At 38.0% G+C, this 26,279-nt stretch overlaps 2 protein-coding genes and 1 non-coding gene across 3 annotated transcripts; all 3 read right to left on the bottom strand.

Annotated features, from left to right (window-relative positions):
* Window positions 1–9,475: 9,475 nt before the first annotated feature.
* Window positions 9,476–13,035, bottom strand: LOC121742626 (beta-xylosidase/alpha-L-arabinofuranosidase 1-like). Its single transcript, XM_042135827.1, has 7 exons — window positions 12,560–13,035; window positions 11,710–11,997; window positions 11,434–11,603; window positions 11,257–11,354; window positions 10,833–11,183; window positions 10,350–10,760; window positions 9,476–10,263 (listed from the first exon to the last, which is right to left on the bottom strand). Exons 1-7 carry the CDS (start codon window positions 12,965–12,967, stop codon window positions 9,692–9,694), a joined length of 2,298 nt encoding a protein of 765 aa, XP_041991761.1. The 5' UTR covers window positions 12,968–13,035; the 3' UTR covers window positions 9,476–9,691.
* A 10,113-nt stretch (window positions 13,036–23,148) lies between these two features.
* On the bottom strand, window positions 23,149–23,302 carry LOC121758335. The gene has a single exon (XR_006041422.1). It is a non-coding gene; the product is annotated as a U4 spliceosomal RNA (small nuclear RNA).
* A 246-nt stretch (window positions 23,303–23,548) lies between these two features.
* Window positions 23,549–25,857, bottom strand: LOC121796058 (pentatricopeptide repeat-containing protein At3g18020). The gene has a single exon (XM_042194775.1). The coding sequence runs from the start codon at window positions 25,855–25,857 to the stop codon at window positions 23,812–23,814; it is 2,046 nt and encodes a 681-aa protein (XP_042050709.1). The 3' UTR covers window positions 23,549–23,811.
* Between the last annotated feature and the right edge of the window lie 422 nt (window positions 25,858–26,279).

Below are 26,279 nucleotides of genomic sequence, written 5' to 3'. Positions count from 1 at the left end.
TTTGTACTCAACCCTGCATGTATTTCTAAATGTGCAGGTTGAGCAATGATGGTGGAGAATGTTGATCGGAGTTGATGATTCCTTTTTATTTTAAGTAGAGACTCTCAGAGGTGCATGTCTCCATACATGTGACCGTGTTCATTCCGCTGCATACTAAGGTTGTAGATAGTATCGACTGTTCTTCCCTACTCTAATAAATATTCATTGAAAAGAAAGATTTTCATTCAAATTCTAGTGATGAAGAGTTAATTTGAAATTGTTTCCCCCCTTTATTTCCAACTGGATATTAAGTCATTATTTAACCTCTTTCTGTTCCCCTCTTCTTATTTTTCCACCCCTAGTCACGGTTTCCCGGCTTTGCTATCCTTAGCAAAGTGCGGTCATGACAATCAAGGACTTTAATTGAAAGCCATTTTGACAAATCTATTTTTGCTTTCTCTATTGGTATCCATATCTAAGTGCAACTTCTTTGTTGTTGTATTCAACTATGTGACAAACACAGATTTTACATGTTTTTAAGGACTAGATTTGACTTGTTTTAAATGTCAATCATGCAAATTATGTTCTTAAATTGCATATGTTATACATTTGGTATTTTTGACGTGTTTGTTGATAAATGATAAAAAAAAAGATAGAAAAAGGTGAAACAAAAGGCCAAAGTACAGCAGCCTCTGTTCGAGCCCATTCTGCCAGCGATTTTGAAGTCCAGTCAGTGCTTTCTACATTCCATTCTCTTCGTCTTCGAAAGAGCTTCGCTTGTATATCTTGCATGTCTCAATCGGAGTTCTGTGGAGAAAGTTATGACAATTCTACGAACGTTGCGCAGTGCAGTCAAAGCTGGTGGGAATTTATGCGGAAATTCACGGAAGAAAAAATATTATTATATTGTGAAGCCAAATCACTCCTATTTCTTGTAGGGCACGAAATTTATCAAAAACAAACCTTTTCCCAGCCTATAAATACCTCTGAACCTAATTCATAATCTTTATCTCAGAGCCTCCAATCATTCTCCCTCTCTACACTTCTTCCATTCCATATTCACCCTTAAATTCATTCATCTTCCATTGTAGCGGAGTTCTGCAGATCCAGGCAAGAGAAGACTGAGGATTGAAGATTCAACCTTGGGTTTTATCAATTTCTTTCATGTCTCGTACTTTATTTGTAGTTTTTACTTGTCTACGAGTTAAACATCAATTGTGGAATTTTTGGTGAAGATATTCGATTGATTTTCCTTGTTAGCTCTTGTAGTTATTTGATTTATCCTTACGCTTTCTATATTCAATTGATTAGCTACCTCTTGAATACATGTTAGAGTTGATTAGAGTACTCGGGAAACGAAATAGTTGACTTGGAAAATGGATAATTCACACTTTAACTCAATAGAACTCGAGAGAGTTGAGGTTTCACGTGAGGTCACTAGTCTTAACGATCTTTTAGGAGTTAGATGTTAGAGATTTAAAGGGGACTTTGATTTCAACACCTAATCTACGGATTTCTCACCTCGGGAGAGGGTTTAATCCAGTTAAATGACCGACTTAATAACTCTAGAGACCGTAATTCAAGAAAGTCGATTGTGTTTTGGATCCTAATATTCTACATTCCTATGTCTGCTTTGTATCATTGTTTATATGTTTTCTTTTTATTTGTTTATTTATTTTTCAGTCTAGTTTAATAAAATCAAACAAAAAAAAACAACATCCGTGTCTTTACCAATCTCTATTTGGATTACGATAACCTCATTACCAATATAAAAAAAATCGCCCCCATATAAAAAAGAGAGTTGTTGAGGGAAAAGGGAAATAACGGTGAGAAAGAAGGACGACAAAGTAAGTAGGCGCTGATCTGATTATGGGTACCCATCATCTGTATGATTTACCTCAGTCTCATCTAATAATAGCTGAAGATTTATATCTTGTTCTGCCAACACATTTGGGTGTTACTGTCATTTTAGGTTTAGATGAGGGATGGGTTTAGGTTAGGGATGACAGAATGCGTGGGGGACTGAGAGTTGGCTTCAGATGTGTTTGAACTTAAAACTACTGTTTATGGATTTGTATTATGTGGAGTTGGCTTCAGATGTGTTTGAACTTAAAAGTGTTGTTTTTTTTGCATAACCCGGTGGATTGGCCCGGTGGGTCTGACCTAGGTACAACTGTTGTCTATTAACTTTTCATGTTTGACATCTAATTCGACACGTCATTAATATTTTATAATATTAATAACTATAAAATAACCTTCAATTTATATTTAATATACATATATTACATTATATTATATTTTTAAATAATATAATACTCCATCTGTCCCACTTGAATAGGATACACTCGATTATAAAGATTCGAGTTAAAGGTTCATACAATACTGTTTATTAACTTTCAGAGTCGTAAGGGGAAAACAAGATTTAACTTGTTTAAATAGCACATCGGAAACAATTGAACGCGGTCCCATGTATGAAGACATGAACCTCCGAGTAGGGACTCTCGCCTTGCTGAACCCGAATTTAATTTATAAATTTTGGCATAGCACTTCGGTATAATCAAAACAGATAGGCATCACATCATAAAACAAATAATTTATGGCAAGACAACATCATTTGCATAAATAAATAATATCTAAAATATACTTCATATTTTTATCCACATTTGTATGTAAGATAGAAAAGTTCACCTCGTACGCTTCCGACTCCGTATAATAATATTAACTCACTTGGAGTCTAATTATGTGCGATGGACCTTATCCAATAAAAGATAATAATCTATTTAGCTTCAAGGAAATAATGATAGCGGATGATATGCTCCTAGGATATGCATCCTATTTTTCCTCTCTCATACATGAACTCATTCACTTTAACAAAAAATTAATTAATTCTTGGCATCAATTGATCGAGAGATTAATTAACTCGATAAATTCAAGTATTTTAAGTTGAATAAAATTTTTTTGCAAGATCGCTCTAAATTAATTCAAGGGAACTTAAGCCCAAGTAATTAATTCATTTGATTCATTAACTAACTTAATGGTAGCTCTAGTTATTATCTAGACCAAATTAAATTATACTAGCCCACAAGCACATAAATTAAAAGATTTGGACTTTGTTAATTTAATTACTATAACTGGCCCAAACAAAAGAACCAATAAGAGAACCCAAGTAAAATAAAAGCTCCCTCAACCCCACACACGTGAATTTGCCTCTCTCTCTACTGCGTTCTCACCCTCTCACCCAACTCTCACGATCGGAGGTCCAAATAATAACCGATCGTCACGAAATTTTAACCAAAGATGGATTACTCATAAAGCATCATTCCTACTGAAGGAAAACAAATTTTAACGGTTCAATCTTCTTTTTTTTTTTTTTTTTTTCGGAAGTGCCTGTCGTTTTCAACCGTAGCAGCGTAGGTTTTCTACAGGATCGGAGGTTCAGGCGTTGTCCGATCGTTTTGAAATTTTCTGAGAATGTAAGCAACTTATACTACTTCATTTTGACCGAAAGATATTAAATTTGAACGGTTAGATTTACCGTTATTAATTTCTTAAGGTGCTGCCATTTTAAAGGTGCTTATTTTTAAAATGACCAAAAGACGATAGTTTTCACTTGAAAATTTGGAAGAACGAAAATTAGATTGTTTGATACTAAAGTGAGCATGCTGGGCTTTAAACTATGTTTTAAAGAAATTTTTCTAAACATGCTATTGGGTTTCTCTTTTAAAAAAAAAAATGCATGCTTGAAGTAAAATTTTGAATCAAAGACTTACTTAAATGAAGAGATGCAAAAGCTAGTTGAAAGCACTTGGTGCTTGCTTGGAAACTTTCTCGTGAAAGATGCTTTAAGTGTGTAGTATTTGAAAGTGTTTGATGAGGGATGGTTGGTGAAGACAACAACTCACTTCTTTATAGTAAGATTTCTCCGACAATGTATCGCAAGGAAAATAAATGTGGCGACTTTAGAAATCTTTTCTTTTTCAAAAACATACTCCCTCCGTCTCCAAAGAGCATGAACTTTAGGTTCGGCATGGGTTTTAATGCATTATTGGTAAAGTAAGAGAGATAGGTAGAAAAAGTTTTTTAAATATTGTTAGTGGAGAATGAGTCTCACCTCATTAGAGAGAAGAGAATTTCTAAAATTGAAAGTTCGTATTCTTTGAGGATGGACGAAAAAGGAAATAGAGCATACTTTTTAAGGATGGAGGGAGTATCTATTTTTGCATGGGATTTCTCATTATAGCACGTCTGATAACGTTCTACATGGAGATGAATGGCGTGTTGCCAAAATATTTGAACACTGTGCATAAGTCGTGCAATAATAAGATTTAAAAGATGTCAAATCATTTCCTTTACGCCTTTTCACATGCTTCTGATAAGAGAAGAGGAATAGTGCATGTTGAATTTTGAAAACGTTCTTAGTTAGAGCATTCACTACGCTGTCCCCCCATCGTCCCTTAACCGTCACTTAAACTACTATTTGAGGGCCCCACTATACTTTATTCCTCCATCCCTTAACTAAGGGACGGAACTTGCAACGCTCTGTCCCTTAACCGTCCCTTATTCCGTCCCTTAAATTACTATTCATTCAATTTCATTTTTTTATTTTTTTTCCAACCCAATTCAATTAAAACAAACACACTTTATTAAAATTAAAATAACATTACAACATAAAATAAAAATACAACTTAAAATTTAAAAAAAACATAATTAAAATCTTAAAAAAATAAAAATGACATAATTTAAAATACAATTTTATATGGACATCCTTGAATGTTTTATGTTTCACTTTCGATGTGGACAAAATCATTCTTGGATGTCTCTATAAAAGAGAAACAACTAAGAATGATTTTGCCTCACATCAAAAGTGAAACATAAAACATTCAAGGATGTCTCTATAAAAGAAGAACAACCAAGAATGATTTTATCTCACATCGAAAGTGAAACATAAAACATTCAAGGTTGTCTCTATAAAAGAGAAGCAACCAAGAATGACTTTGTCTCACATCGAAAGTGGAACATAAAACATTCAAGGTTGTCTCTATAAAAGAGAAGTAACCAAGAATGACTTTGTCCCACATCGAAAGTGGAGCATAAAACATTCAAGGTTGTCTCTATAAAAGAGAAGCAACCAAGAATGACTTTGTCCTACATCGAAAGTGGAACATAAAACATTCAAGGTTGTCTCTATAAAATAGAAGCAACCAAGAATGAGTTTCATAAATTTGCAAGCCCATCAAATATATGTGGGCTATTACGAATTTCTTGTATTTATTTATTTGTAAAAATTGTTTTTAAATATAAAAACAATTTTTATAAATAAAAAGTATTTTTTAAAATTCGATTTTTTTAAAAAAATTGATTTATTGCGTCAGCGTGACGACGTCCACTCGCGGGCCGGTGAGTGGGCGTCACGCATGGCGCAGGGGCGCGCCACGTCGCCACGGCGCGTAGCGTGACAGCCCGTCCCGTGTCTCGCAGGCACAGGTCGCGGGACGAGACGGCTTGTCGCAACGCGTCGGGCGAGCGTTCCGTACCTCCGCGACGGAACGCGGGACGGTGGCGCGCCGCGTAGTGGATGCTCTTATATGTAAGTAACTATTCATCACACTATTTGACACTATTCATACTATTCACGACGTTATGCATACTATTCACAGCACTATTTGTCTTTACCTTTTACCGTGTACATATTACCACGTGCTAGCATGTCGTTTCATTTGCAGGAGCATGCTTCAAGAGTTGGAGCTTCCCAGAAATGGTGCACTGTTGTCATAGTTTGTCTTTGTAATATCATAGATATACTTGGAGCATTTTCCACTCGTAGAGAAATGACTCTATTTCGTAAATGGACATTTGATATCCATTTGAGCTACAGTTGTACACATACAAGTATTTGCTAACTTAAATTTTCCTTGCACGTCAAACTCGTTGAGCATAATTACTTTTTCGTATTAACACTTGGTTAATAAAACCCCAAAGGATTTATAGTAACAAAAGATAGTAGCTTAAAGTACTACTCACTTTAATATAAGCATTTACTTGATAAACGAATATATTGACAAACGTCAAACGTTATTAATAGAACGGGGTATTACATATACAAATCGACATCTTATATAATTAAATTTTTAATGTAATTAAATAACTCTTGTCAATATTATTCGCTCTCTTACTTTACCATTTCTACACTTTAACTATTTATTATCATTTTCATAAAACGAGTGCGCAAAAGTGATCGGGACTACTAAAGTAGGACGGAGGGAGTAGTACTTAGATGTCCAAATTATTGTTTTTTTTTCGCTTAATTAGTTGGGTTTGCTTATGTCCACTTTTGGAAGAGACAAATGGTCAAGGGGATTTGGGATATACATTGCGACTTTGATGTAATGGAATGTTAATCTCTTATATGAGGTTAGTTATGATTCACTCAAAGTTTTTATATTATTATCATCGTTAAACAATTTTTATGGGATAATGATAGGCGAATATAGATATTTGTGTGGTTACAATTAGATTAATTAATTATTACAACCAACAAGATAAAGCTGGATATTTCCAAGCTAGTGCTTATCTAGTAAACCATCAAATTAGGGTTGGTTCGGTTATTAATTATCCTTCAATATTTCTATATTAATTAAACAATTTAACTGGAGGACAAGTTGATATGATTCCATGAACTAATAACTAATAATCATAGTTGCGAAAGTAATCTTTAGGCGATGGATGATCATATTATTTTATCACCTTGTTTGAGTGGCTTTCTCTATTTTTTTTTCTTTTCTTAGAGATGCCAATAAATTCGATTTGATTTTTAGTTGATTATCTAGCTTAAAAGTATATATGTTCGTGCATACTACTCACTCTGCTCCATAGAAATACGTCGAATTTCTTTTTTCGTCTGTCTAATACAAATAGTCAATATCTATTTATGATAACTATTCCACTTTTATCTTTTACTTTATCTTTAGAGTAAGGACCAAATGTGGTTCTAAACACATGACGTATTTCCGATTTTAATCCTAGACATTATGTTTTCAATTATTGCATCCCACACATTTGAACTTGGGTCGGAATCAGTCTATTTTGGACGACTCCGTCTAAAAGTAATGGTCAACGATTGTTTAGCCGATTTTGACCGAATTAAGCATTTTTATTAGATTTTTTTATTATTTCAAAGTTCAAAATATTATTCTAAAAAAATTACTCTCTATTTATTTCCTCAAAATGGGTTAAGCACAAACAAAAACCCCTAAATCTAGGTCAGAATTCTTAAATTTTACTCAAAACTCTATTTCCACACTAACCCTTTAGCCGCTGACTCTCATCGATTTAATTATACTCTGCAGTGGGTTTTTTTGTGTTAAAGTTGGGTGTACGCCTCATAAATTTGGGTTCTGCGGAGGCGGAGGCGCGTGATGTGTCTTTCGGCGGCGGGTGGTGGTGCGCCGCAGCCGGTTTTTGGTAATCGTGGTTGATTTGCTTGTACCCGGCGTTGGCTTTCCGCAGCGGATCTGCAGCCATTGGTGTTTTTCTTGCTGAAATAACCACCCATTTTGGGGGGTTTTGCTTTTTGGTATTGATTGAGAAATATTGCAATTTGAATTTCTGGAGAAGTGGGGATAAAGAGATGCAATCTGCGATTTGGAGAAAGGTTTCTAGAGGGCCAACTTGAACTTGAATTGGATTTTTGGTGAACTTGAATTGGATTTTTGGTGAACTTTAATTGGATTTCGGAAGGCACAAATTTTAACTTGCTAATGTCATAAAATTCTAATCTTATTTCCCCTCTTGATCTGAGAACGTTTTGCTGTGTTTAGACCATTTCAACGTTTAATTCCATGTTTGAAGAATGGTTTTGATATTTTAATTTAAAAATTTTTAGAACAATAATTTTTATTTTTAAAATAATTAAAAAATCTAATAAAAATGCTTGATTTGGTAAAAATTGGCTAAACAATTGTTGACTGTTATTTTTAGACGGAATTGATTTTGACCCGAGTTCAAATGTATGGAATGCGATAATTCAAAACATAATATTTAGGACCAAAATTATAAAAATGTCATATGTTTAAGGGGAGTATTATTTTTGAAATTTTTAGTTTTGGAACAAATTGATAAATGTGAATTTTTTTTTATAATTAATCCAAAAATAAAAGACTATCTGTAGCTAGATAAACCATTTACTCCACGCTATAACATATGATGCTTGATTTGTGATATTGATAAACAGAAGTGGTCAAGTGGAATAAGGGTGTTTCTCCACAATGATGTGGCGTCTTGTTATCGAATGAGCGTGTGATTTTGAACCATGATTTATTTTTTTACTATGGCGTGGGATCTAGTATATCATTAAATGACATCATATGCTCCAATTATTTCAGTCCAATCCATTATACTTCCTCCACCTACAAAAAATAATCTCATTTTACCATTTTGAAATATTCAAAAAAAAATAGTTTCCTTTCTAAAAATAGAAAATTCTTTTTTTATACTTTATTCACTTTTTCTTTATGGCTCTTATTTTATTTATTTTTTCTTCTCTCTTTTATTTTATTAATTTTTTTTTATTAAAATTGGTGCTTTTTATAAATAGAACTATTTTTTTACAGAGGACGTGATCATTCCTTTTTCAAAATAAAAGGGCTCCCTCGGATTTCACGATGTGAGGTCATACAATTGAAATTATGAATTCCCATTATCGAGCAGAAGTCCAACGAAAATGATGGTGAAATGAATTGGTTTGGATTAAAATCCTTATTGAAATTTCTCCCAATATTATTTCAGAACATTGTCGAAAAAAAAGAGCCCATTTATAGCCCATATCAATTATAAAAATAAGAAGAGCTGTCTTAAGACATAAGTTGTGATAAAACACATATACCCTAATATAATTAACTTAAGCTACAAATTTCATTGAAAAAATAGATGTGTTAAATATATAAATTACAAATTGAAAAAATCCAAATTACATTGGGCCATCCTATATGGTTATGTTTATTGATTTGTTTTAAAGGAATTCTAGTCACACTCATTAATGAACAAAGTGGAAGCTCTGTGACAGTGGGAAATTATAGATGTACTAGCATATTTATTTTATTATCAAACTTTTAATTGTCAGAGTTAGTGATTCAAACCATTTATAACAGATTCCTCAATTTAAAGTAAAAGTAATTCTTAGGACGTCGTGATAAATATAGCCCTTATATGGGGAGCTACCTTAGATTTTTTTTCATTATTGAAGAATGGGTTCATTTAATACATATACACTAATTGGGAAGCACCATTTAAATTCTCCCAATTGGAGTGCAGCTAAATATAATCAATTGCATGTAAACCATTTACTTCTCACAATTAGAGTACAGCTAGATAAATCAATTGCATGTTCGCATTATTGTACAATTGGTTATGGTGTTACTGCATTATTATTAAATGGAGTATGATAAAATTAATTTAAAGACTGCACATTCCATAGGGTATTCTAAAACAACAAGAGATGAAATAATATTTAAAAAATGGCATAATTCCATTGAAATAAGAAGAAACTGATTACAGTGGTGATTTGAAGTTATAAAGAATCCCCTCTATCCATTGTTGCCATTTCCACCCTCCAATTTCTTTCTTTTGTCCCTTTCCGAAAAGAAAGATTGAAAACAGAGCAAACTAAAATATGCAAACATAAGAAAAAGGAAATATACCCCGAATGAGAATACATTCAAACCCTGAGTGTCAACGAATGCTTCAAGCTTCCCACATGAAGAAGATGATCCCCTAATCCAACCTTTCTCTTCCCATTCTCATCCACAACGCTCAGATGCTTACAAACATCGACGTCGAATCGAGCCACCCCTTCTCCCCCTGCCTCTATATGCATTTTCTGAAATCCCACCAGCTGTTTCTGAGGTGCATTGTGCAGCTGCGGAGGGCTAGAAAACAAGAGAACCGTGTGACCCCCTCTCATCTCTCCCACATTCTTCACTCTCAAATGAATATCGAACGCCAAATTCTCGCACCTCTCCTCCACAGCTTCGATCGACTTGCACTCGGAGGAAAGACACTCGTGCCCTTCTTCCAGAGCCAAGGACACAACCTTAGGCGCCGCGACTAACTCATGACTAAACGTAGTGTAACTCAGCCCGTCCCCGAATGAGAAGACCGTGGGGCCCTTGTAAAACCGGTAGCTCCGGCCTGGGAAACCCGTGGCTGGATTCGGCCTCATGTGCATGTCCGTCATATCGACCGTGTCAGCATATGATTCGGGATACCATGTCATAGGCAATCTCCCACCTGCAAATTCACAATAAAACTTTATAACTCCCACAAATATAAAATCATAACAGAGTTGGTGTGTTTTCAATTTCAGCAAGACTTACTAGGGTTGTAGGCCCCGAATATGACGTCAGCGATGGCGGCCCCGCCTGCCTCACCGGGGAAGCCCACCCACAGGATGCTCGTGATCTTGGGGTCTTCTTTGGCAAACTGCACATCCATTCCTCCACCCGACATTATCACGAGAATCACGGGCCCCTTGGAGACGCTTGCAACCTCGGATACCAAGAGCTGCTGCTGCCCGGGGAGAGTGATGTTCACTCTGTCCAGACTCTCCCTCTCGATGGACTGATCCGATCCCATCACCAGCACTACAGCATCAGCGGACGCGACCACCTTCTTGGCCGCGTCCACTTGAGCTGTGGCGCATGATGTGTCAGCACACCCGGGGTGATACAATGTGGCTGTTGAGGCTGTTAGGCCCTGCAACGGGGTCGTGTACTTGCATGGAATGCCTGAAAATCATCCCCATCAAAGACTGATTTGCTACCACATTGATGAATCAGTGAGAAAGAGTGCATACACACCTTCGTAGTTGCCTAGCATAGTGTGTGTTGCGTTGGCATTGGGGCCGATAACCGTCAAGGACTTGATGGAAGCAGAGGACAGAGGGAGGGAGCCAGGGGAGTTCTTGAGCAGCACAATGCCTTGTCGTGCAACTTCACGAGCAAGGTTCTGGTTTTCTGGCGTGCAGACGTCTTTAGGTCCGAGCTTGCCATAGAGTTGGTTGGTGGGGTTACCGTCGAAGAATCCCAGCCTCATCATGGTTGCGAAGTTGTTTGAGACAGCTTTGTCAATGGTTGTCTCGTTGAGCAGGCCACGATCGACTGCTTTTTGAGCGTTGTCGCTGAGGAAAGTACCGCAGTTGAGATCCAACCCTGCATTTACCAACAAATTTTAGAATTAGTTATCAAACAGATTCAACCTCTCAAACTCAATAAGCATGCAGACCTGAATTCACAGCCAAGGCAGCTGTTTCTTCAGGTGTCTTAGTGTATTTTTGTGCATTAAACATCTCGTGCAGCGAGTCACAATCCGAAACTATATAACTGCAGGGAAAGAATAGCTGTTAGAAAATGTTTCATTTTGTAAGTAGTAGTAATAGTAAAAGAAACAGTGTGTGGTCACCCATTCAACTTCCACTGGCCTCGAATGACACCATCCAAGAGGTCAGGGTCACCGCAAGTGGGCTTGCCATTTACTTGATTGTAAGAGCACATGACGCTCGCCACATCTCCGTCGATAACACAGCTCTTGAAGGGCGGCTGGAATGTGTCGTCCATATCCTGCTGCGTCACCTAATAGTACATAAAAACACAAAGTTTTCTGTTTAAATCTTGTGCTACTAATATTATATAGTAGGAGTATGATGGAGTTATAAGTTTGTTGAGTAGTAGATAGTACGATAGCGTTGAAACTGTATCTCTGTATTCCTTTCCAGTTATCGACATCATAAGCCGTGTAGTGCTTGCAGCAAGCAGCAACCTTGAGCTTCTCCTTATCGCCATCATCACTCTGCTGCAGACCTCTCACATACGCAGCCCCGTATTTGCTGGAGAGGATGGGGTCTTCTCCCGGAGTCTCCTGCCCCCGTCCCCATCTCGGGTCGCGGAAGATGTTCACATTGGGCGACCAGTATGTCAGCCCGGCTAACCCTACATTATGCATTGCTCTTGCCTCCGTGGACACCACCTGCACCCAACCACTTTGAATTCCTAATCACTCATTCATTATCCAAAGGGATGTTTTAGTTACCAAGCTAGATCTAACAATGGCGGTGATTAATCTTAGTCTGTTAACCAGTCTTAATCAAACCATCTGTATTTTCAAATCAAATAAAGACTAAAACCAAAAGAGGCTTCGGATTCATTATGCAAACATGAGTTAGCCTACTTTTTAAAAAGTAACAATAGTAAAAAAGAATATTTTGTGGTAGATTGGCTTTTCTTCTGAGTTGAGCAATTAGCGTAATAACGTCTGTAATACGACAGCTAGTGATAATCAGCTAAAAGAGTAGCTGGACACAAGATTGCATAATTCATATACGATGCTTTTAAGAATATAGCATGATAGTGACATACGTCCTGAATAATGCAAAATGCCGGTCTACTTCCAACTTTTATGGTTGCCATTTTCAAAAGCACGAGAGCCTCTAATAATGGATAAAATCAAATTAATAAAAAAAATATTCAAAAGCTGAAAATTGGAGTGAAACAAGCAAAACACACAGACAGATTGATTGAAAAAGAATTACCTTGCCAATGGTGTGAAAGAGAGATTCGTTAAATGTGGCTGCGGTGAGGATGACCTGAGGGAAGCTAGTGGCGCCGGGGACGAGGGATGTGAAGCGGGTGCCCGGGCCGACATTGGAGACGCCGTGCAAGGCCTCGGACCACCACTCGTAGTTGGGTATCCCGAGGCGGGGAACCCCCTTGGCAGCATTCACGAGCCACCCGATTTTCTCCGGCAGAGTCAGCCTGCTCACTAGGTCGCTCACTCGGGCTTGCAAGTCCAATGACTGGTCGCAGAAGCTCAGGTTCTTCAGCCCGGGATTGTTCGCCACATCACAGGCGAAAACGGGCTGGGCCTCACCAAGAATGGGCCTCAAACTCAGGAGGACTATGCAGAGCCCGGCGAAACAGGGGAAAGCAGCAGGAGCCATTTTGAATAGCTCCCTGCAAAAATAGAGAGAGAGATACAATGGAGAAGTGATCTTAAGCAGTGCTCTTTATAGAGACGAGGAATTTTTAATATATGTTGTTTTGCGCACACCCGTGATGGATAAGTGTTGGGGTCCATTGTGAATTATAATACTCTCACTCACTTTGTTAACTTCTTACTCCACCGAATCTCTCTCTTTATCTCTCTCTCTCTCTAAAAAAGAGAAAAAGGGCCAAGATTTTCGTAGGAAAGCATAGCAGGACTGTTATAAGAATCCGTGAAGATAATACTACTATACTATCTTTTTATACGAGACAGGTTTTGTTTCAAGGTTTATTGGAAAGAAGGTGTGTTTGCGCTTTAATTAATACTAGAGTACTTAAAATGTGGCCATGTACAGTTTGTTGTATGTATTATGTATGCCAAGGATGTAAGAATATTGGAGCGGGTGGCAATGATTTATTACGTCTCATTAATTGTGGAGCTTGAATTAATATTTTTAGGAAACTCTTTGATTGGTTTATAAAAATGTGTAAAGTTTCTGCACCACTTTGAATTCAACTTGACAAGGTATACTTAAAGGCGTGGGTATTTATATTTGGAAATCGTATTCAATTTTTTGTGAATAGGTATGTGTTTTCGGAAACGTCTCTATTACTGGAGTAAATGTGACACTGCCAACACGACGACGTCGTCGTTTGTGTCCTACTCTTTGGAATATTACCTAAATCAGATTTAGTGTTCTGTTTACACAATTTTGATACACTATTACTCACAAAATAAAGTTGAGGAAATCTTATCTTCGACTCATGAGGGAAAGAAAATTGATGCTAACTATTATTATAGTCATATAGTGTGTGAATGAATAAAACACAAATTTATTCCTTCATTCGAAATCAAATAAAATATACTAGTACTACTAAAAGAAAGCAATATGTGTCGTAACTATGTTCATATACTAGTAGCTTGAGCAATCAACACAGTACATCGCGTTTGCACACTTTAGTTTAGTATACTTTCAATCAAACATTAGTTATAGTGCAATTATTTATGAAAGCCACTCTTGAGAAAGAAAGTAATGGTTGGAATGCAATTAATTGATTGTAGATGAACAAAATTATAGGGAGGTGCTCTAGAAGGATGCGACAACAACCATCTTCTCGCGGTGTTTTATTCAACCAATATTAGGTGTAGAATTACAAACTGTATATCTTTTGGGAAACTACTTCCTTACGTACAATATAAATATACATTTGGTAGTTTACTTTTATTTTTTTTTTATTTCGAAATATCTTACATTATTCAAGAGCACCCTCCAAATTTCCTGCACGCAACATAAAGAATAAAGCTATGCGGCCACATTATGGCCAGCCATAAATTAATAAAATTTGAAAAAAAATTAATTTTTTTTCAAATTTTTGATTTAATACTACTTGATTTTACTTTTATATCATCTTCATTATATGTTGCTCAACATGTTAGTGTTGCTCTTTCGTAGTTTTTGCTCAACTTATTACTACTGTCATTTCTTGATTGTTGCTCAACGTATGCAGTAATTCGTGATATTAATGTGTTTTACGTAATGGAATTCAAAGATAAGTATCAACTCACAAGTCCATTCACACACATATAAGTTTATATCGGTAATTCTAATTTTTTTATACATGTAAATGGACTAAATTAACTCTTTATGGCCGGCCATTTAGCATCACTCCAACATAAAACATGCAATTAACACAATTAAAATTTAACTACTTTAATTAATATTCTAAACCTTGCAATTAATGACAGTTATGGGCGCGCAATTTGTATCACACCATATCTTGACCAACACGATTACAAGATCTCCTACATACTATCATCTTATTATTATTATTATTATTTAATTAAGCATCTTTTATAATCGAATAATTAGTATTTTATTATTTGTTTATAGGGTTTAGATCTCTTATTTATATGAGATCTTTTAGATGATAAATCATGGAGAAATAAACTTATTATTATCTCATTCTTCACAAACCCTACCACCTCAAATAGGGGTTATCGTCCTTTTATCGCAAATTTTCTATCACTTTATTGCCACAATATATAATGAAATAATTATAGAAGAGAGCAGAGAAGAGAATGGGAGCGTGAATTGTAGAGGGGCGGTTCGCGTAAGAATGATAAAATAATTTAATCAAATCCTAAAAAACTAAATCAAATATAATCTTAACAACTTATAGGAATAAATAATAACAATAATAGTACAAATTATATTCTAGGTTCATAGAAAAAATTATATGATATGGAAAAGATATCCCCCACGGAAGTATTTCTCCTCAGTTTTTAAAATGGGCAAAAACATTCTAAAAATAATTTTGATGCGTGTCTTGTGTCAAAAGCGTGCTGTTTGGTTTACTAGATAAAATAGTACTAGCAAGATAAAGTCTAGAATTAAGTTATGAGATTATTAGTATCTAAGGGTTGACTATGACTAATTATCACATGACTATCCATCTAGGATTAAGCCATGATATTCAATCTCATGAACCAAACATAATACAAATTTAATCATGAAATATAATCTTGCAAACCGAACACCCTTATTATACTACTCCCTCTGCCCCACTCATTATGTTCACATTTTTGAATGACATGTAATTTTAAGAAAAGTTGTTAGGTAGAGTAAGCGGAGAGAAAAAAAATAATTGAATATTTAATATGAAGAGAGCATAGAGAGATTTATTTTCAAATAGAAATTGAACATTTTGAATGAGATAATATGGTACTAGTAATTTATTGATGTATGACCGGCTCACCAACTTTTGAATATCTTCACCACATGCCCCTTTTGGGAAATTACGATTTGATAATAGAATTTTTTATTAAATTCTAATTATTTTGTTTTGTTAAATAATACAGCTATAGACATACATGAAATGTGGTTGATAGGGTTAGATGTGAATTGAATATAGCAGTGGCAAAATCAATATTCTAGTAATTTAGAGGACGAAGGAATTGCCGATTCATGTTTAGTATTCTAATAAAAATTTAAAAAAAGCCTCATGCACATATTTTAATATTTTTCTTGCAAACTTTTCACTGCTCCATTCCCGCCACCAATATTTCATAATCATGGTCTCTCTCCATTTTTATTAAGAGAAATTTTTTTTCTAAGAATTTTATTAAGATATCAATTTTGACTTGTAACATTTGAATTTTTTTAAGGTCTATTAACTTTAATGTAATATCGTTTGAAATACTTTTTTATTATTTTAAACTGTTTTTGAGCGAAAATAACATTAAGTTCATGAAGGGATAAAGTATTTATAAACTGCTCGCACATTAAATTATCGTGTGATTATTTTTTATGAACGAATAAAGTATTTATAAACTGCTCGCACATATTAAATTACTAAAAAAATTATTGAAAAATGTAAAGCTCATTTAGGCAGAATAAAAAACAACTACTTTTATAATATAGGAAATCATGAAATGTAGATCAAAATATATACTAGTAGGTACGCAACAATTATCAAATTAGTCTTTGCGATACCAGTGCATCAACTAATCATTACTATCATATACTCCATCCGTCCCCTAATAGGAGTCGCTCTTTGACCGGACACGAGTTTTAAGAAACGTAGAGAAAAGTTGATTGAAAAAGTTAGTGGAATGTGAGACCCACATTTTTATATGAGTTTTATAATAAAATGTAAGTGAAGTGAGTTAGTGGAATGTGAGGCCTACTACCATTTATGGTAAAAATGAAGAGTGACTCTTAATTGGGGACGACCCAAAATGGAAATTAGTGACTCTTATTCGGAGACGGAGGGAGTAATATCTATATTTCTCCAATGCAAATGATATAATAATGATTTATTCTGTGAAATGACGAAAGAATACAAACCAACAAACGTCGAGATCATGTTTCCATCTTGGGAGTGCATATGGTGTGTGGACCATATCAAAAATGGGATACAGCACACAATTTTTTATGCATATCAGATCTTATAGCAGGTAACACCGAATTCAATAAAAGTCTTAAAGCCATCCACTACGTTGTCTCTATACCGTCTCTTAAACCGTCCCTTAACTACTATTTGAGCACTATTTGAGGGCCCCACTGTCCTTTTTTCATCCATCCCTTAACTAAGGGACGGAACCTGCAACGCTCCGTCCCTTAACCGTCTCTATACCGTCCCTTAATTACTATTCATTCAATTTCATTTATAATTTTTTTTCAACCCAATTCAATTTAAACAAACACACTTTATTAAAATTAAAACAACATTACAACTTAAAATTAAAAAAAAACGAAGACATAATTAAAATTCTAAAAAAATAAAAATGACATAATTTAATCTGCTCCGCCAAAGTTTTCCCAAATGTGCTCAATTAGATCCTCTTGGAGTTGGGTGTGAGCGCTAGAGTCGCGTGTCCTTGCCCGAATAGCCAACCGTTCTTGTATAGACGGATGCGCTCCACTTCGCGGCGGACTACTTGCGGTTGAGCTTCCGGGGGATTCGGGGTCGAACCAATTTCCCGCATCGGGTCCTTCGTCTTGGACAATCATGGTGTGCAAGATTATGCACGTATACATGATGTCGACCATGCTCTCCATGAACCACGAACGAGCCGGGGCTTTGATGATGTTGAAGCGCGCTTGGAGAACCCCGAACGCCCTCTCCACATCCTTGCGCGCAGCCTCCTGCTTCTGCGCAAAAAGAGCCTGCTTTGGGTTCGCAGGCCTGCCGCACGTCTTCACGAAGGTCGGCCACTTCGTGTAGATGCCGTCGGCGAGATAGTACCCCATTTTATACCGCCGGTTGTTGGCGACGAAGTTGATGGCCGGCGCTTTACCATCCAAAACTTCGGTAAAGAGGTCGGACTATTGGAGCATGTTTACGTCGTTGTTCGAGCCAGGAACCCCGAAGTATGCGTGCCAGATCCAAAGCCGGTAGTCGGCAACGGCCTCGAGTACAACGGTTGGGTGGGTGCCTTTGTGGCCGCTCGTGTAGGACCCCCTCCAAGCCACTGGGCAATTCTTCCATTGCCAGTGCATGCAATCGACACTGCCAAGCATCCCGGGGAATCCGTGCACTTGTTCGTGTAGGTTGAGGAGGAACTGACAATCCTCCGTGGTTGGCCTCCGGAGAAATTCGTCACTGAAGGCTGCCCGGACGCCTCTGCAAAAGTTGAGCAAGCACATGCGCCCAGTGGTGTCTCCGATGTGCAGGTATTCGTCGAATATGTCGGCCGTTTGTCCAGTCGCAAGCTGCCGGATGGCTGCAGTACATTTCTGCAGCGTCGTGTGGCTGGGACGGCCGACCGCGTCGAACCCTTCTCGGAAGAACTCTTCCCTGGCCGCCAAAGTATTCGCTATGTGGAGAAATAGCGGTTTCCGCATGCGAAAACGACGACGGAAGTAGGTATCTCTCCAAATCGGGTTATCGCAGAAGTAGTCGCGTACTAACCGTGCGGCGGCTTCCTCCCGGTTCCGGTTGATGTACTTCCGGGAGCGTCGTGGGGGTGGCGCGGCTTCCTCCGCCTCTCGTCGTCGATCTTCTTCGAGTGATTGTTCCATTAATTGACGCATTTGCTCAAAAGGATCCATTTGTTTGAGTTAATTGAAGATGGAAATTGGAGTGATAGAGAGGATTTGAGAGGAATAGATGTGTGTTTGTGTATGAAATGAGTATGAAATAGGATTATTTATAGAGTAAAATATATAAAAAAAATTAAAAAAATGAAAAATAAAAATTTAACGGTAATATTACCGTTTGAATTTTTTTTTATTAAAAGTCGAATTAAAAAAAAACGAATTATTGCGTCATCAGTGACGACGCCCACTCGCGGGCCAGCGAGTGGGCGTCACGCACGCATGGGGACGAGACACGTGTCGCTGGCGCGTGGCGGGACAGCGCGTCCCGTGTCTCGACGAGACGGGCTACAGGACGAGACGGGCGCCGGCTAGGGACGGGATGGTCGCTGCAACGCGTCCCGCGGAGGACCCGTCCCTCCGGGACGAGACGCGAGCCCGGCGCGGGACGCGTAGTGGATGGTCTAAGACCATCAGCAGTGGGGCGCCCTAAGGCGCGCCCTATGACGCGCCACATCATCATTTTGTTGTTTTGTTTAATTAATTTAACCGTTTTCAAATAACACGTAACGAGTAAAAAAAACGACTAAATAACAAGCGGTGAAGTTTTAATAAAAAAAAATTACACTATTCAACTAAAAAAAGAAAAAAACTAAGTCGGGCCAATTCCTAACTTCCTATGCAACTCATCGAGTAATGCACGGAGATACTCGGCTTGTTCGGGGTCGGTGCACTTCTTGAGGGCCTTGTGCGTCTGCAACATCGTCCTTGCCATCGACGCTGTAGCTAACGACGCAAACGCGGTGGACGTCTGCGTCGGGAGCTCATCCGGGTCCGGATCAGGGGTTGCAGCGGTCGACGATGACGTCGCGGTCGCCTTCCCCTTGGCCTTCGCAGCCTTGATGCCGGGAGGACGCCGGGAGGACACCGGTGTGCCAGAACTCCCTTCATCCACGTACGTCCGGTTGAGGTCAACCGGGTTAGTGCCGCTGCCGCTGCTCGTGTAGTCACCAGCTTCGGTGACCTTCGTCCTCTTCGGCGCACCAGTGTGCAGAATTCCACCTTGGAACTTCTGCTTCTCCCTCAAGAGCGCCCAGATGGCCTCGTGCTTGAACTCGCCGAACATCGACCGGTACGACAACATCGCTTTAGAGCGCACGTCGTGCACGCTCTCGCCGCTCCCATGTGATCACGCATTTCTCGAACTCCGCCGGGTACAAGTTCACTTGCTTCTTGATTTGATCCCAGTGCTTGCGGAGTTGCTCACGCTTGCGCTTGTACGCGGTCGGCGGCTTGACCGAATTGTAGAGGTCCGCGATGCGCTCCCAGTACGTGGTCTGTCTCTGGTTGTTGGCGAATATCGGATCTTCCGATATATCTACCCAACACCGGGCCAAAGTGAGAGTTTCGTCGCCGGTGTAGTTCGTACGGCCGGGGGCGTACTCATCGCAGTCACCGGAAGGCGGCAACTTTTGCGCCCGCTGCCGGTTCCGCTTCGCCTTCCCCTTGGCGGCACCGGTCGCTGCGGGGGCGGGATCGGCCGATGCGGTTGGGCGGTGCGGCGACGGCTCCATATCAGACAACCCATACGATTCCGTACTGAAATCGGGATCGTAATGGGTGTTGTCGCCGAACGAACGATAATCGTCGAGTTCTGTACCCGGCCAATGCGCCTCTCCGCTAAACGTAGGGCTATTGGGGCTTGAATCCATTTCGTAGTAATTATGTAAATGTAAGTTTCGAAGATGAAATCGTGTGAAATGAAATATTACAAATGAACGCTATTTATAAAAAAACGAAACCGCGTGCCATCGTCCGCGGCCTTCACAATGGGGCGGACGATGTCGCGTCCGCAATGGAGCGGACGATGGCGCGGACGATGGCCATCGTCCGCGGTTTAAGTCGCGCCCGAAGCATAGGCCGCGACTATCGTCCGCGGCCTATGCTACACACCCACAGTGTGGGCGGACGATGTATGGCGCGGACGATGCGCGCCATCGGTCGTGCCATCGTCCGCCCATTGCGGATGGTCTAATGCCAAAAATTTAAATAAGAATCTACTAAAACATAATAGTAGTAGTACTATAAGGTGGTGGTTGGTTGGCATGGCTAATATCATGAGACTATACATCTAGGATTAAGTTGTTGGATTATTTTAGTTGGAGTGGGGAGACTATGACTAATTATCATGAGACTATCCATCTAGGATTAAGTTGAATGGTTCAATCTTATGAACGATACATATTTAATCATGTGATTTAATCTTGCCAAACGAAAACCGATGGACCATAAAATGTATTTTGCCTAATAGTACTATTTAGGGAGTACTTAAATGGAAAGAGATAAGTAAAATATTAAAGGTACGATCTCATAAATTCACTTTTATGCAAAATACTCTTTACTGGTAATTCAACATTGGAGTGGGTCTAAAGTAAAAAAACCAGAAGTTTCGCATTTCTTGGACTTGACCACTCTTTTTCTTCGTTCCACAAATCACTGTCATCACGATATTAGAAAACATTAATCGCCTTTATTATTTATATGATATTATTTCCATTTGAGTGTTTGTGTTTTGTTTTAACTCCTAGATTAAATCCTTTAAATTCTCCAATCTAAAAACTGGATTTTTTTTTATTTTTATTCTTTACTTTTTACGGAAAGAGAATTCTAGTGGCAAAATGATAATGCGACAAGCTAAAGTTCTTGTTATTTTTGTGATGTGTGTCGAGTCAGACGGTAGCCTTTTATACAAATAGTATAATTTTATATTACTAAAATACAATAATAAAAAGCTACAGAATAAGCTTGGCCATGTAGAAGAGCTAGATTGGTCGAGTTTTTATGCCGATGATAGAATACATAATCTGTGACTGTATGCATTACTTAGGATATTTTTGAAGTATAGTTTGCTTGTCTTGTTTCAAAACATAGGCAAGGGATCCCTATACTAACCAATTTAAATTGTGAGTTGAGTAATTTATTACTTGTCGTGGTACTTTATCGATACAAAATAAGTAAACTAGACTTGATTATGATAGTAAGTAAACAATGAAAGATATGATATTAGCTCCCCGACTAGTTACTGCTAAAAGTGATTGCTTTTAGAAATTTGGGCTTTCACACCGACTAATTTATTGTATATGACTATTTTTCAGTTATCTAATTAAAGTAATTCAATAAAGATTAAGTTTGGATTAAAAGTGTATTTATTCGTTATGAAAATAAGTGTAGATATCATATGAGATTTTCTATTTGATGAGAGACCGAATAGAAAATAAATGGGCTTATATAAAATACTATAAGCTAGGGTTATGGTCCCCGAACGTCCGAAGAACATTTGATATCTCTGTATTCTCTCGGCTGGCTATTGCGAAGAATTTCTCTGATCGTTTGGAAGATCCATAGCCGGTTCAAAGCAATTCCGCCGTTTTATTCTAGATGGATCAATGTACGCTTTATAGTTTTTGCTCCTTCTCCGTTGTTCTTGGTTAATCATCATAGAGAGCTGCGTATAATTGTGCATTAAATTATTACAACAATTGCTGCAAACAGAAGAAAGAATATACTAGTAATATTTTAGTGATAAAAAAAATATACTCCATTAAACAGATAGTTAGATGATAAAGATTAAGCAATACAATAATTGCTCTGTCCTGTCCTGCTATCCAACAATTTTAGTGTTGTAATTTTACAAAATAAAAATATTAATATTAAAAAGGTAGCCTCCGTAATGGCACAAATAGCAGTAATAAACGCCATTTAATATAATCATCCTAGTTTTAGATATGATTGGTCGTTGAAATTTATTCTCGGGTGTATCATATTCTTTCATGCCTTATTATACAACATACTATTCGATTACATTATGAGATGGAAACATGCAACTATTACCTCTTACATTATCAATATATAAATGACCTCTTGGTTATTAGCTTATTATGAGTCTCCAGCCCTTAAAGATACAACCATAATACCAATATAAATCATCGATTAAAGTGAATCGACACATTATTCATATTTATTATTTTTGTTATAAAAAATTAATAATTTCATTGATCAACTAAAACAAAAGCTATAATTAAAATGATAATAAGAGGTTTAATAAGTTCTTTTATGCTTCGAGGAATTTCAGAAAAATTTCTTATTATTTCTCTCACAATATGAATTTTTCAGAATAAGAGTTTTTTGAATTTTCATGTATGTTCTCTTCTTTTTTTCTTTTTATTTCTCTCACAATATCTATAAAATTACCCTTAATATTTTCACCACAATTTTGATAATTTTATTTTATGGGTCGAAAGGCTATGTTAGTTAAAAGAACTTGGTATAACCTTGACTACGATTTAAGTATGTGTTGTGGCCTGATTACAGATTATTATAATGAACCCTCATGGCTCCAGTAACAAAGCTGCAAGTGAAAAAAGATCCAACATGTCTTATGAAAGCAGTTGCTGAAGTGAATTCATATGTTAAAAAGAGACTGCAATGGGGAATAAGTTTCCCTTTTCATATAGCTCTTTTTCAGCATCTCAGCGTTCAACAAGAAAAAAGTTGTTCTGATCCAGAAACCACATCCTTTGATGCAAAACCTTGAAACTTTCTTTCCCCAAAAAAAGGGAGACCTTCCAAAAATTCTCGACAGCCTAAGTCAAGCAATGGCCGAAGAGAGGGTTTGGAAATAGTTTTCAACCAGCAATAGACGCGCCTCGGTTAGAACCTCACTAGCTGCGTCATTGCCCCAAGCGCAAAGATGCTTTACTAAGTCTACTCAGTCGGCCTTTTATACAAGAAACTACTCTTGATTTTTTAGTGTTCTAATCGATGTGGGATAACCACTTCCTCCCCCTTTTATACAAAAAAACTATACCTGAAGTTTGAGTGTATTTGCCGATGTGGGATTAAAATATTTTTCATGGAAACTCGTGTCAAAACTAGAATACATACCCCATTTGTACTTGAGCAGGCAAGGAATAGGAGCCATATGAATTTCTTTGGGAGTTGGTCAAAGCAACGGTCTTTATCTTACCCACTCAAATGCTCCAATTTTACATGGATCTTGCAATGGCAACTCCAACAAAATATCGAACAAAGAAAGCCTTTCAAACTAAATAAACATCTCCTATCATCAAACAAGGAAGAGCTCAGAGCTTGCTAAATTGACAAGATCAAGAGTGAGAAAGTTCTTTGAGTAGCATTTTCATATGATCTCATACGGGCCTTGATACAGATGAACATGGTTTTCATCTCTTAACGCACAATCCTCACAACTGTTCAGCTAGCCTAGCAGATGATGCTGTCTTCGCAACTGCACCCTGCAATTTATCCAGTATTCTCCACGTTACTGAGTCGGGCCTCAAGCCATTTTTCCTCATCTCGCCCACAATCTGATAAGCTTCCTTCTTTAATCCTAACTTGCATGCACAATCAATCACAATGTTGTAATTCACATTATTAAGAGCAACTCCACAATCCACCAGTTCATACAGCAAGTGACACGCCTCACTAAACCTCTCTGAACGACAAAGCCCTTTAAGCAGAGCAGAGTACACGAAACTGTCATGAACTGCAGAAGGCCAAACGACATTGCTCCAAAATTTCACAGCATCATCAATCGAGTTAGACTCACACAGCCCTTCAATTATAATAGTGTGAGTCAAACAATCAGCAGCCACCCCACGGCAGATCATATTATTGAAAAGTTCCATAGCTTCTCTGGCTTGGCCGAGTTTAACCAATCCACGAAGCACAGCATTGTATGTCACGACACCTGGGGAAAACCCTTTCTCCGGCATGACATGATGCAAGAATCTCATTGCTTCTTCAGCCTTACCAACGTTTAGAAGCCCCTGAATAATAGTAGTGAAGGTCACCTTATCCGGGGCACAAAATTTACCCTTGATCATATCATTAAGCACCTGCAAAGCCTCTTCCATCTTTCCCATCATGCAAAAGCCCTTTATCAAAGTATTCAGGCTAATTATATCAGGCGGGCAGTTCGATTGCAGCATCAAAACAAGCACGTTTAGAAGCTCTGAAGGGTTTTTCATTCGACAAAGAGCCCTCAAATAGATATTGTATATCCTAGTCCCATCCACATGCTGCTTACTCAACATCACGTTTAGCACTTGGTTAGCTTTAGCTACTTCACATTCCTGGCATAGACCCTCAACCAAGATTGCATAAGTAAACTCGGAGGGAGAGTAACCAAGACTTATACCTTCTTCAAGCAACTGAAAAGCTCTCAAGAAATCACCATCCTTGCATAGACCATGAACAATTGAATTATATGAAACTGAACTTGGAGAAAAACCCCTCTTTCTCATGATATAAACAATTCTGGCAGCACCATTATACCTCTCAGACCTACACAGTGAATCGATCATTTGCCCGTAAGAGAACTCTTGGTGAACGTTCCTGAGTTGCGGCATATGTTCTGCTATGTTAAACACCTCATGAAACAACCCTTCTCTACACAAATAATCAATCACATTGCTAAATGCTGCATTGTTAATTTTAACATCAAAGGTGGATTCCATGACCTCCCAAAATTTTCCAATCAAGACATTCGCTTTCTCAAACTCCCTTTTCCTCAATACCAATCCAAGTAAAGCACAGTAAGCAAACGCATTAGGACGCACGCCCCTCTCAGACATTTCATCGAGCACCTTCTGGGCAGCGTCCATATTCCCAATCTCACAATACCCATGAATCAAAGTAGTATACGAGACAACACTAGGGCAATGCCCACTCGATAACATTTGGTAAAACATCAAATGCGCGGATTCCAATCTCCCCAATTTACACAATCCATCAATCAAACGATTGTAATTCACCAAAGACGGCACAAACTCCGGCTTCTCGGTGACCAAGGCCTTTATCACAGCCAACGTGCGGTGGGGATGTCCTCCGTTGAGGAGGCGCGCGATGAGGACGTTGCAGGTGCGCTCGTCGGGGGCACAATTGGAGGAGATGAAGTCGAGAAAATGGTGGTGGGCTTCTTCAAAGCGTCTGACGTGGCAGAGGGCATGGATGATGCTGCTGATGTTGAGGGAGTCGAGTTCGTATCCGCGGGTGCGGAGCTGATGCAGAAGGCGGATGGCGGCGTCGGCGTCTCCGTCGACGGTGCATAGCTTGTGGATGCATCTTGTCCAGTGGGTGGTGTTGGAAACACCGATGCTTTCGATTTCGTTGGCTTCTGCTGCTGATGGGTTTTCTTGCTGTGGGGAAATCTTGATTTCGTGAGAGTGAAATGAAACAATTTTAAGGTTAGGAAAATGGCGCCGTGACCGGATTCTCCATAGATGCATTACGATTTTGATTACAAATCCATCGACTATCTTTACTTTTATTCATTTCTGTATTATGTTTTTTATTCAATAATTATTTCCATATTTCTAACATGTCAATACCTATATTTCATATTAATTGACACATTTGTTTTAAGTACAAAAATTAAAATAGTGACATTGAGTGAATTAAGAAAAAAAAATTTAATTGAGGCAAACAATATTATAAAAATATTTTAAATAAAATTTGTTTATATGTAGTACTATTATTTTGTAGTACTATATGAAAAGCACAAGTTGTAATATATTGAAAATTATAGTTTTGACTTTGATTAGAATTATCAGATGGGATGAGCCAGATAACTGGGTCCAATTCGATCGAGGCACACGATTAAAACAGTTTGACCTAAACTGTGTTTTTTTTCTATAATTGAACTAGGTTG

Source organism: Salvia splendens, chromosome 1 (genome assembly GCF_004379255.2).
Source record: "Salvia splendens isolate huo1 chromosome 1, SspV2, whole genome shotgun sequence".
Classification (NCBI taxonomy): domain Eukaryota; kingdom Viridiplantae; phylum Streptophyta; class Magnoliopsida; order Lamiales; family Lamiaceae; genus Salvia; species Salvia splendens.
The sequence above is the reverse complement of the archived record's forward strand: the minus strand, read 5'-3'. Positions and strand labels throughout refer to the sequence as shown.